Here is a 13,016-nt window from a genome sequence, read left to right on the forward strand (position 1 = left end):
TATTCCTTACAAGCTATCGAGAATAGATAAATACAGAATATTAAGAGATCGATTATAAGGGTGTCTGCCACCATTTTGTTGTATCCACACTGTTTGGCTATTTGGTGAAGCCATTTCAAGAATGAGTGTGCCGATTCATTTGAATTTTGTTTGCACTGCAGCAATTTGTAACAACTATATACGGCTGGAACAAATCTTTGGCAGAGACATTCTAATAGTAATCACCGTTTTCAGCATGTATACGTATGAAGTGCACGTAAAGACACAACGTTGTAATTTGCCCATTCACACACATGTGATGAAGGACTGTTACGCATTGCGCTCAGTAATACAACAAATATTCTACAACTCTCCTATATAAGCTTTTGCATGCATAAATCAAACCAGTTCAGGATGCAATTCTACGCATAAGCAATGACGCCATCCTACTCCATCATTGTGACGTTAAACCACTAACACGACTGTGCGTGCATCATAAACCTAAATTTTTATCATGGAAAGCACCATATTTAATGCGAATTAATTCTTTTCAACAAGTTATTTCAAATTGCTGTTTTCACATGCAATGAATACACACACACACACACACCCACACACAAGACGCACACATATTTTAATGACTATTTTCTTTTCCCTTCAGAAAATAACAACATGGGTTCCTTCTCAACATGAAAATTCATAATCATGAACGTTTTGTCTTTTCTTCAAGACACACATTAGCAAAGACTGTCTAATGAACACTTGTTGCAAAAACCTTGACATTGAAATAATTTGAATTACTTTTTCTTAAACATGCTAATAAATGTTATTTTATCCCAGTACAGCGATCTTGGGTTCTTTGTTGGGTGTCGTTTTTTTTTTTTACAAAATTTTTCACACCTTTGAAATTTATGTGGATGTCGATGTGACTCAGTGGGATCCTTCTGTAAATTGGAAATTTCGTTAAATTTATCTTTAACAGTTCCAGTCATACTCTACCGCTTTTGACTTATAAATATCCCTGCAATCATGATTTATCGAGGGATTCTGGCTATGAATTTGTGAATGCGACTCACACCCCACATAATCTATAAATTATTGTCTATAGACATTAATTTTCATGAATGATAAATGTTTTTTGGGACATTTTTAGGAAAACTTTGGAGTAAATGTGGTATTATTGTGATTGATGGTTACAGTTAAGATTAGGATAGGCATTGTGTGAGAATTAATTTCCTCACATGCTTTAGAAATCGGCAGAGTGCAAAAAAAAGGACAAACGGAATAAAAGCAAGCCTTACCTGAGGTGATGAATTTCAATCTTTGGTAGGATTGCAAAAAATATGCCCATTTCTCGCATATCTGAGAGTCTGGTATTTTTTTTTTAAAGTGTTAAATTGCTTCTCTTCGGAGAAGCTAGTAAAAGGGAGCAGAAACCATTTATTTATGGTATCTGGAAGAATAAAACTCCATTAACGGCGCCAAACTATTTTAGTTCTAGGGAAGACGATATTCGTCTAAAAAAATTCCTGTCACAATAGGAAAAAATTCTTGGTTAAAAGAAAAAAAAGGAAATGGAGCTCCAAGCATTTTTGATCTTGAGGCAGTCTCTTTTAGGGAGATACTTAATTTAGCATCTTGCCCTTAGCAAGGTTTTTTGCAAAGAGAGCAAAAATGTCTGTAAGTTTTAAAAACTGTGCACGCAAGAAGTTTCCTAGTCCAATCAAAAGCCTTAAAAGAAAACATGGCATTCAGCGCCTCAACCAATAAGGCTTGCAAAACTGATACAAGAACAGACATGACCAAGTGGGAAGGGCAGCACACTGAGAATTATGCAAACAACTGCATCTCGAATGCACAGACAAATGGCACAAACATAAGCCAGCAACAGTACTTGAAAACGAGAATCACAAAATCCTATGGGACATGGACATACAAACAGATAACGCCATCCAAGCAAGAAGACTGGATGTCGTAATAATTAACAAGAAAGAAAAGTCCTGTCAAATTGTAGACTTTGCTGACCACAGAAAAGGAGAAACGGAGCAAATACACAGAGCTAGCTAGAAAACTGAAAGGGATATGGATGATCAAGAAAATCAAAATAATAGGAGCACTAGAAACAATCCTTAAAAATTTTGAAAAAAGAATAAGAGAAATTGGAATCGGAGGAATGACTGGAAAGATACAAGGAATAACAATAATGAAAACAGCTGAAATATTGAGAAAAACCCTTGAATGTGGAGACTAACAGACATGAGCCATATGTACGGGTCGGACGAACTACTGCAGAAGCAAACATGAAGAAGCATTTCATGGAACCAAGAACATTGAAACTGCATATCTATAAGTTCTTTATCCCTTCCCCCATCCCTCCATTACCCCATCACCAATAAAGAGTGATGCCAAATAGCCGAGTAGGGTGAAGACGGATGGAAAGACTGAGGAGAGAGCACTGACCAGACCTCCGCTGGACAAGTGCAAAGAGAACTAGGACCTTGCGAGGTTTATTGCCACTCAAATTCCAGTTGAGAACAATGGCCACTGCCAGCGAGAAATCAATGGTAAATGGCTGTTGCGATGATGCAAATTCATTTGCAAATGTTATCGAGGTGGAGAGTACTGGAAATTTGGGGAGACTTGATGTCACTCAGTTTCCAGGGAACACCACAAGCTGTTTTCAAGGAAAGATCTTTGATGACCTGTGTGCAAGGTCCTTGTGAGCCAATAATAATAATAACTAGCGGGACCAGTGGAAATTCCACGGCGGCATCTTTCATATATAATATATTGCTGCTGGGCATTCTGTGGGCGTTCAGCGTGAATGAAGACACCATCATATTATTCTAGCTCATTTGTTAAAACTGTATTGCCCCACCCCTTACTAAAATAATAACTTTGTCTGGGCTCGTTATTTCATTACAAACACACCAATCAATTAACCCATATTTCATCATTTATTATAATTCTTGGATATGTTACTAATTTCGACAATCATTTTTCATATTTTTAACCCACATTATCGCCCCCCCCCCTTACTAAAATAATAACTTTGATATATTGTCTAGGGTGATTATTTCATTACAAACACACCAATCAATTCTGGGTATTCTCCACCTATCTTATCCAATCCCAGGTGACGCTGCGTATACTGCTAGTATATAGTGTATAGTATAGCACATATTTGCACTTATCTAATCCAGGGACTAACTTCATGTCCGCCACCCTACTATTAAAAATATACATGAAATAAAGTAATGTTTACACCGTAAACTGTTTTAGCCATTTCCGGGACTTACTTTACATCCCCAACCCATTGTTAAAAATATACATGAAATAATGTAATGTCTAAATCGTAAACTGTTTCAGCCATTTCCGGGACTGACATTTTATCCCCCCACCCCCCACCCCACTGTTAAAAATATACATGAAATAAAGTAATGTTTAATGCATAAACAGTTTCAGCCATTTCCGGGACTGACTTCATATCTCCCACCCCACTGTTAAAAATATACTTGAAATAAAGTAATGTTTAAATCATAAACTGTTTCAGCAGCTTTTCGAAATTAATACATAAAAACATTAACACGGTTAGGGATTAGGCAACCATTACTTCAACATGAATTTCTGAGTGCAGTATCAGTCTCAGCATTCCAGTGACTTTAAACCCCCCCCCCCCTCCTTAAGAAGAGTTTTGATATATTTATGTGATTTTTTGGAATGTTACAAATAAGCCCCTAGCGTGCACTGATCCATTTACCTGATTTTTGGAATTGGCAGTACATCCATGTGATTTTTGGAATATGACATCTTATGTCAATGTAGTACATCATAAATATATTATATGCATCTTTTTTAACAGAAGATAATGACGTCATCACCGTCAGACTATCACATCCCCCTACTGGAAAAGGAGGAGGAGATTATGCCTAAGATTTCATTAAACACTCACCAAATACATTAACTCACATTTAGTATAATCTATATATTAATACAATATCGTGTGTTCTTAAATCTCAACCGATGAAATTTTACATAAAGCGTAACACAAAAGAACACACACGCTATCGTATTAATATACAGTTAAAACGATTGCCTGTGTAGAAACAAATTTAGCAATAAAATTATAAATGGATATTACAGAATATTAATTTATTTGAAACTCGAAAACAAATATATATGCGAATAAGCAATACTGAGTCTGTTTGGAGATAACTATGTAAATGGTATACTCTTATGTTTAGAATTAAATCACCTTAAACAGTTTTGACGTTAATATAGTTAGGATAGGAGGAAACAACTTAAATCAACCGGATTTTAATGTTGAACCCATGTGGCAAATTGCTATATGCTTCTTACTATTTTTTCGTTTTTATCTTTTCATGTTTTTTCTTCTTATTAAAGAACATGGAACATTCAAATAGAACTATTTATCAAATTGTATCACAGAATGTAGTAGTGTGGTAATGCTTTGTCCTTTATATAAACAAATAACTTAGGGTTAATGATTAGTGTGTGAGTAGATATTTTATAGGAACAAATATGTCTGCTGCCTTCTATTTGAAAGCCGTTTTTGAGAGAAGCAAAAATCTTGGATTAATGTAATATTTTGTGAAACCTGCTGTAGGAATAAAAGTGGAAACGATTTGCATAGGAAGTGTTCGGTTATTTTTTATAATTGCTCAATTTTCAGAGGGGAAATCGAGATTACTTTATTATATATATATATATATATATATATATATATATATATATATATATGAGAGAGAGAGAGAAGAATAAATTATATATCATAAATGTTGTATAATTTTTTATGGTTGGGCATTGGATATCTCAAAAATGAAAAATGCATTTTAAGTAAAAGCACTATTACATACTTACCTGTAATTTATAAATTAGTAAAAATTCCGACAAATGATTGAGTAGAAATTTAGAACCTTTTTTACAAAAACAAAATCATTATTATTGATCCAACATTTTCTAATTTGAAATTAAAACAAAGGGCATAAGTGAGTTTGTCATATGGAATTTTTCGCAATATAAAATGCAATATTTGATAAATTTTATTTTTTTCTTGTGATTATTTTTCTACTCAATAATTTTTACTAATTTCTACATGAAACAAAATTACTTTAAATCCATTTTTTTTTTTATATCTCATTATAATGCAAAAACATTGCATTATTTTCCAGCATTTGGAATGTTGATTAAAATGTTACAATATTTTTTCTTTTAGACTGATTGATAGAAATATTTACAATTTTTTTTTTCTTTTAGACTGATTGATAGAAATATTTACAATTTTTTTTTCTTTTAGACTGATTGATAGAAATATTTACAATTTTTTTTTTATTTTAGACTGATTGATAGAAATATTTACAATTTTTTTTTAGGTACTTGAAGATTATCTTAAAACTGGTCTCTTTCCGCCCTCACTTCTTTCTGACCAAAAATTGTGGACCAAGATATCAGAAGAGGAAGAAGCCGAAGATGGCCAATGATATACTTGCTTATAAACCTCAATATTGAAGAAGCAAACAACCAAATAAAACTTTCAATCAAATGATTGAACAAAAATGATTTTTTTTGCAAATATTTTACCAATGTTGCTTTCAAAGTCAAACATTTCCTCCTCCCCATCCTTTTCTTTATCCCATTCCTACTCCCCCGTTTTCTTCCCGGGAAGGGGGATAACTTCCCTTTTAGTCCCAAAACTTTTCTGGATGAATAAAACTTTTGCCAAACGACAACAACTGATAAAAAGTTTAGGTAATAAAGCCAAAATCGAATATTGTTTTTAATAAGTTATTTTCATACCTATCAAATCCACCTCGGCACTTTTTTGTTTAATTTTTTTAAAAGAAAACTTTAGCAGAAATAGATTTTAAGTTTCCAAATTTTTTTACATTCAGAAGAATGTAAAAAAAAGTTATTTTTTCAGAAGCAGAAAAGGAAATGTATTATTCACCGAACAAAATAAATTTTATACAAAATTTAACGTTTTGATTATAATGAAACAAAATTTGTTCATTTTATTACTATGATAAATAATAATTTAAAAAATGTCCCCCTTCATTGGAAGGCATTTTTACAGTTTTAATTTTACAACATAGACACTTATGAATTGTTATATATATATATATATATATATATATATATATATATATATATATATATATCCATGTTTGATTAAAGTGACAATTACTGTTTGTTTACTTTTCTGATTTATCCTTTCGAATTTGCAGACTAATGATCTAGCATTCTGCCCACGTGTAAATTTTGTAACTCATCACGTGACTGATCAAGACTCATGAGAGTTGAAAACATTTACAGGTATGCTAAGTTTTTGTTCATACTCGAGCAGAACCTTAAATCGCTGATCTCCCAATTCAAATTGATGGATTAGAAAAGAAACAAATGAGATTTGTGAACGTTCTTTAATGAAACATGTATCAAAGAAAAAATGCTGCCCAAATGTGTGTGTGTTTAATTACACATAACACTATATTAATTTGATCCGCCATCGATATCTGTGGTTTCACGGACACACTGGAAATCTATTTTGTTGGGCTAAAGATTACCGATTATAGCCGTTCTAGACCATGGTCTAAAAATTTATTTAACAACTTTGTTAGCTCTCTACTGACCGTGAGATGAAAAACTGGCATTAAGGTTTAAAATTGTGAATAATTATACAAAAAACGAAATGAAAAACTCCCTGAATTATGTTATACATACGGTTTAAATTTTATTCCAGTCGGGTATACATATTTGAAGTTTTAAGGAAGTTCTGCCTCATAGTTCCTTGGAGAAGGGGAGGGGTTCAGAGATTCAATGCACATAGATTTTGAACCACTTCCATTGTCTTCCCGAGAAAATTTTGTACATATGATTTAAATTTCATTTAAATAGAAAATATTTGAAATTGAAAATATTTGAAATTTTAAGCAAAGTTTGGGATTCATAACTTCCTTAGGAATGTTAATATGCTTTTAGTTTTTATGTAGATTCTCCAACTTTTCTTTCTAATATAAGGAACACACTCACAGACACTGACATATATATATATATATATATATATATATATATATATATTATGATGTAAAATATCTTTCTTTTGCATTGGTAAAGTCTCATCCAGAATTGTTCTGTAAAAAAAAGTTGTTGAAAGTAAATTGAGGAATGATTTTTATTTGCTACTGTTCTCACCCCCTTTCACCTTGTCACTTTCACAAAGAAATTGCACAAAAAGTGTTTTGTATTAAAGTTATTTTGAAATTTGTTTCAATGTTTGTATTCTAAAATGGCCTTCAAAATTATTGACGTTTTGAAAAAAAAAATCTTACAGCAAAACTAAAAACGAAAAATGACGAATGTTTTTCTTTTACGAAAAATTGTTTGATTTAAATTTATGAATGCCGAACTCCAATGTATAAGTTTTCTATTTTTTTTTATATTTGTCAAATAACAATGAAAAGGATATTTTTATTCCCTTTATGACCAAAGATCATTTTTCGAACATTTTCTGAAGCCTTCATGAGAAGAATTCATAGAATTTTAATTAAATCTAAAAATAATTTACAAATAAGTTTCAAACGTTTTAATATAGATAAATTATAAGTTTATCTTACATAAGTTGTCTAATATATAATTATCTAATTTGTGTTGTATTTTTATCGCTGAATTAATTTTTCCCAATATACTTTAATCATTTTATTTTTTAGGAATAATTCTCATCTGTAACACATTTTCCATGGATGAATGTTTACATATGAATTTATTGTAATAAATTTTAAACAGTCGAAAACAAAATAAAACTGTTTGATTGTTACATATGTGATTCTTAAGGTTTCTTGTTGATAAACTAAAAATATATGTAATGCATAACAAAATCGTTTGAAAGTTTTTCTTTCACTCTTTAAAAAATACCTGAAACACATTATCCAAAAACTGTTGCTTATTTATGGCGCTGATTCAACACTAGGAGGTTGTCCCCTAAATCTACCCAACCCCCAATTTTCATTAAAGGAAATGGAGTCAAGAGTGAATCTCTAGTGTCTGTGCCACACCCACACTCCTTGGGGTGGAGTACAAAATCAATTTTATCTCTGTCTTTTGCAATTAAGCTTGTTTTGTGCCGTTCTTACATTTATGGAAGTACAAGTAAAACACATTTATGAAGGGACCAGTAAAAAACATTTACGAAGGGACCAGTAAAAATCTGTAAGAATTTCTTCAAAAACGAAATAAAATTTTAACTTTAAAATCTTTTTCAAGAACAGACGAAATAACATTTTAATGGCGTCATAAAAAATAACTAAACTTTCAGTTATGCACATAAGATATTTGTTTATGTAAGAGTCACCATTTTACATGCGATATGGATCATTTTTGTTTACCCCCCCCCATCCTCCTCCTCCTCCTCCTCCTCCTCTCATTAAACTCTTGCCTTTTTCACATTCGTTCATATTTTGCTTTATTTTAGAACATATATGATTTAAATATTTTTTCATTTTGATTAATACTTATTTACTTGTGTATCTATTTTTAAATCTATCATAACTAAACATGATGAGCATTAATATGACTTTATTTTAAAGAAAAGGTTCACACTAAATAATTTACATTTCTTAAACAAACACATGTAATACATATACCATTTTCAAATAAACAAGATAGAGAGTAAACATTCTTATAGTCTTTTGTTACATAAACTTTAACCCTTAAAAGGAAAAGAAGGAAAAAAAATTCCATACAATTCAACTCCTTATCAGACAGATGGCAGCTTGTAAAACCATTGAGAAATACTATTAAAGAGTAAAACTCAATGGAGAACACCGTTAGCCATTAGACGTCTGGTTTAAGCATTTCCAGTAAACTTCTACACTAAACAAGACTGAAGAATCGGTCTAGAGAAATCAGAGTACAGAATGTTTCCTACACGCATAGCATGCTATACATCCAAACATGTTTCTGTTGTAGCTTTGATAAGCTTGATATCGCCAGGCCAAAAAAAATTATGTCCATTCTTTCTTTTCATATTGAAGAATGAAAGAAAAGGTAAGGGTCACATGACTAAATAAAATCACGGTTGAACATGCAACATATGAATATCCTGTAAAAAGCTAATCACCTTTAGTGTCAGAGGTTACTGGTTCGAATCTTAAACAGATATAAGTATTTTTACTCTGATTTTGTATGAAAGTAAAGTTTACACTTTCAAATTAAAATATTAAGCAAATTGTTTATTTTAATTGTTTCTGTAATCTACAAAAATTAGGACCCAGGCGAGACTGCTAGTATATTAAATAGTAAAATAATTGATTTAAAATATTGGTTTAAACTTAAATTTATTGCTTTTTATAGAATATCTGTGTTTTGCATAGATAAAACCATAAACGGATAATGATATTGATTGGAAGATAATAAAATCCACAGAAGAAAATTCGACTAGTGTCGAAGATGTCGTTTCAACATTAATTATCATTCCTGTATGTAATATGGTACTTATCCAGCATAACACTGTTATCCTGTAAATGTCTGTACTAAAATTGTTATTTTCTAATAGTGGCATCACTGTCTTGGATAAAAACCGAAATCTGAAAAGGTATCAAATCTATATTGAAAAGCTGTTTCCAGAGTTGTGTATTCCTTAGCACCACCACCATCACCCATCTTCCCCAGAAAGATTTATTTTTCAAATCGCATTTCTATTTCGAATGAGCCTTTCATTCCCGAATGATGCTTTTAGCTTGCCTCATCCTAAAACGGATCCTCTTCATCCATACAAAAGTGGATTTTTCCTTTTCATTGTTCTTGTGTTAGATATAAACCCTTTCTCTTTTTATTTTGTAAACCCGGCATTAACAAATTAATAAAAATGAAATCATTGCTTAACTTTCTGTTCTCTTATTTATTTGGTATTGTCTTCATTTGTCCGTCAATTGATAGTGAAGCAAAACTATTAGTATTACTTCATCGCATGGAGTTTGGAGTGAATGGAGAACTTCTGCGGTTGATGATCAGTAGAGCATTATTTTTGTCAACCAAGTGAGGAGTCTGTACTAGTGATGGGACGATTCAAGATTCTGATACACTTACCAATTCCAATTCTAAAATAGCCTAATTTGTCTAAAACATTTCATTATTATTTTTTGGAAGGGCGAGGGCAATGGCAAATCTTCATCTATTTTTAAATGTACATATGATTTTATTTTTAACTTTTTAATGTTTTCCCTTCATGTATTTTTGACAAAATTTTGATAAACTCATTCTAAGATTTTCATCTATATTTTCCACCCATGCCAGTTTTATCTATGACACTTTTTTCCCCATACCATTTTTTTTTGGTGCCATTTTTTTCTTACATCCATCATTATGGTTTATAAATTTTAGTTTTACTAGTAATTTCATTTTATCATTTAGAAAATTAAATTTTAACAAAAAAAAAAATAATAAAGTAATTTTTGAAATCAGAAATTAGGCTCCAATTTTTCCGATACCCCAAAAAGATCCGATTTTTTAAATTCTCGATTCTAATTAATCGTTCCAACACTAGTTTGTGTGCAGTGTATAGAAGTGAAACCGGGTCAGTGAATGATGAGGACGTGCGTTGCATGGAGAGAAATGATATAAAAATGATACAATGTATGCATAACACAAGTCTTAAAGACCTCAATGGAAGATTAAAACTGGCCAACATAAGAGGAGATCAAGATTCTAGATATAAAGTTTAGTCTCATTATATATTTAATCTGTCATTGAACCATAAAAGTTGTACAAAACTGTTTGAGGAATTTTACTCATCCTGGGACGGGTATTCTTAAAGTAATTTATGAATGATCACTTAACTTTTGTACGTAAGTGTTGAATCTATGTAAACAGGTCAGTTGGTGTTAAGATGATGTGAAGATTTGAACCACTGTCCCCTATCAATGCACTGCAGTTGTCTCATCAACAGTTGAATTCCATCTCAAATTATTTCAAAAGATCTCTTGATTAGAGAGATGAATTAGCCCTCCTCCGGTACAATCGAAATCAGCAGCAAAATAGTTTCTCATGGTGTCTGCATAGATTTCTTTCTGATGCAGGAGTGACTGAGGTATATCATAATGACGAGATTGAAGGCCAGAATAAGATCATTGCATAATCGTCTGCACTCAAAATAGAAAAAAGTTGAACTTCTTGAGTAAACATTCATAAGGTAGATCACTTAGTCCCTGCATCTTTTGAGTAGCCAAATATTGAATATCATGTATTAAATATGGAGCAGACGCATAGATATCATCCTCTAAAAGTGGCTTGATGAAAGAAACATCAGGTGAGAGAAATATTTCAAAGTTTCTTAATGCAATGTTTAAATGGCAATGAATGAGAATTCCTGGTGCAAAATTTTTGTCTGGAAGGAGAAATTGAGTACAACATATTCATTTTGGCTGTCGCCGTGTATGTAAATGAAGATGTGTGTGTATATTAGTGTGCCTTTTTTGTTAGTAGGAAAGTATGTGTGCATCTTGGAACTTGTGTGTATGCACATTTGGTGAATACTGTCACTGTGTGTTTGTGAATGTATCTAATCATGTGTATACTATTTGCTTAAAGCCTTTCTGACCTAAAAAAGTTGGATTGTGATTTATGCATATGTGTTGTCTGTGTAAAAAAAATTAGAAAGAAATAGAAGGGATTTGGGATTTTACAGTATGCACAATATTCAGGAGGAAATATTTCTTGCGTTATTATTGGTTGAAAGAAACTGCTGATTTGAGCTTTTGTTAAGAGTCGATACAGTTCTTTACAAGGACATTTTCTGTAAAGGTACATCAGTCCAAAAGGTGAACATACCTTCTTCTATCAGTTTGTCTTGACTGATGGGTCTGTAAAAGCTGCAATGAAGATTTCGTCCTCAGAAGGAAATAATGTTTTCAGAAAATATAAATTATTTACTGCTGCTATTTCGATTGACAAAATGGGAAATCATTTCCTAATCGAACCATTTAATGTTCAAGGATGCTCTTTTTAGCTTTTTGCCATAGTTATAATATAAATATCTGCAATTAATATCCCCCCCCCTCCAATTTTTTAAATTTCTTGAAGACTGTTTATTTTTCTACTAAAATGTAATGAACAAATCGTTGGGGCACAACCACTAATCATTCTACTTTGATTTTATCTGAACAGCCATAAACTGCTATGTTCTTTTGTTTGTTTTTATGGAAAACGTTCCAGACAAGATATGAAGCCACTTGATGTAAGGAACTAACAAGAACGAATGATGATTATCACAAAGACAGAAATACCTCATGACTTTAGCCTTGAAAAGACCAAGGCTGTATGTAGGAGGAAAACAGTTATCAGGAAGATTGCAGTTCTTGGAAGATGCTACTGGAATAGGAAACTCTATTGCAATGAGTTATCAATGAATTGATGAAAATTATAAGACCGAGGAGTCAAATGAGCTGGAACAAAAGAAAATGGGGAATAAATCAGACAATTCTGAAGAATACATGCCATAATAGTATATATAAAAAAGACTGAGACTAGCAACATCACACCTGTAAAAGAGAGGTTGCAATGAAGAAGAAAGGGTGGGACCAATCAAATTACAGATGCATTTCTGAAATTTATCAAGAACCTTCAAGTGGGATAGAGATTCATCAGTTCAAATACTCCATAAATTGTTTGATATTAGATTTATAGAGATAGAGAATAGCTTTGGGTGTGAAAAAGTATTTAGAGCAAGAGATAGAACTGATTTTACGAGAAGCAGAAAAAGCAATGGACCTTATATACGAACCTTAAGGAAGATTTGATGAGGAAAAAAGACCAAGAGGCAATTTTCCAACTATTAAGAAAGCAAGATTCAGCAACTATGTTGTAGAGTGTTGACAGAATAGGGGCTATATATAGTATAGCAGAAATAAGATCAGCAGCTTTGGAGTTGTCTATGTTTTTCTTATGATATTATGGACACGATTTAGTGTGATTTCTTTTTGTCCATAGTGGGAAATTTATTATTGTTGGTAAAATCACTTTAACTT

General features: G+C 31.9%; 1 protein-coding gene across 8 annotated transcripts in view; it reads left to right on the plus strand.

The window, feature by feature from the left end:
• LOC145267118 (uncharacterized) overlaps positions 1-13,016 on the plus strand; it is a 250,945-nt gene that overhangs the window by 236,613 nt on the left and 1,316 nt on the right. For 5 of the 8 annotated variants that reach the window (XM_080123143.1, XM_080123146.1, XM_080123144.1 and 2 more), the window contains one exon: positions 5,373-5,556. The exons of the other annotated variants lie outside the window; for them this stretch is intronic. In XM_080123143.1, the coding sequence (XP_079979269.1) occupies positions 5,373-5,480 (108 nt within the window). In that variant the 3' untranslated portion in view covers positions 5,481-5,556. Of the gene's footprint in view, positions 1-5,372; positions 5,557-13,016 lie in introns of those variants that run through there. 8 annotated transcript variants of the gene reach the window in all.

Source organism: Euprymna scolopes, chromosome 42, assembly GCF_053919585.1.
Source record: "Euprymna scolopes isolate OS-2025 chromosome 42, ASM5391958v1, whole genome shotgun sequence".
NCBI classification, from domain to species: domain Eukaryota; kingdom Metazoa; phylum Mollusca; class Cephalopoda; order Sepiida; family Sepiolidae; genus Euprymna; species Euprymna scolopes.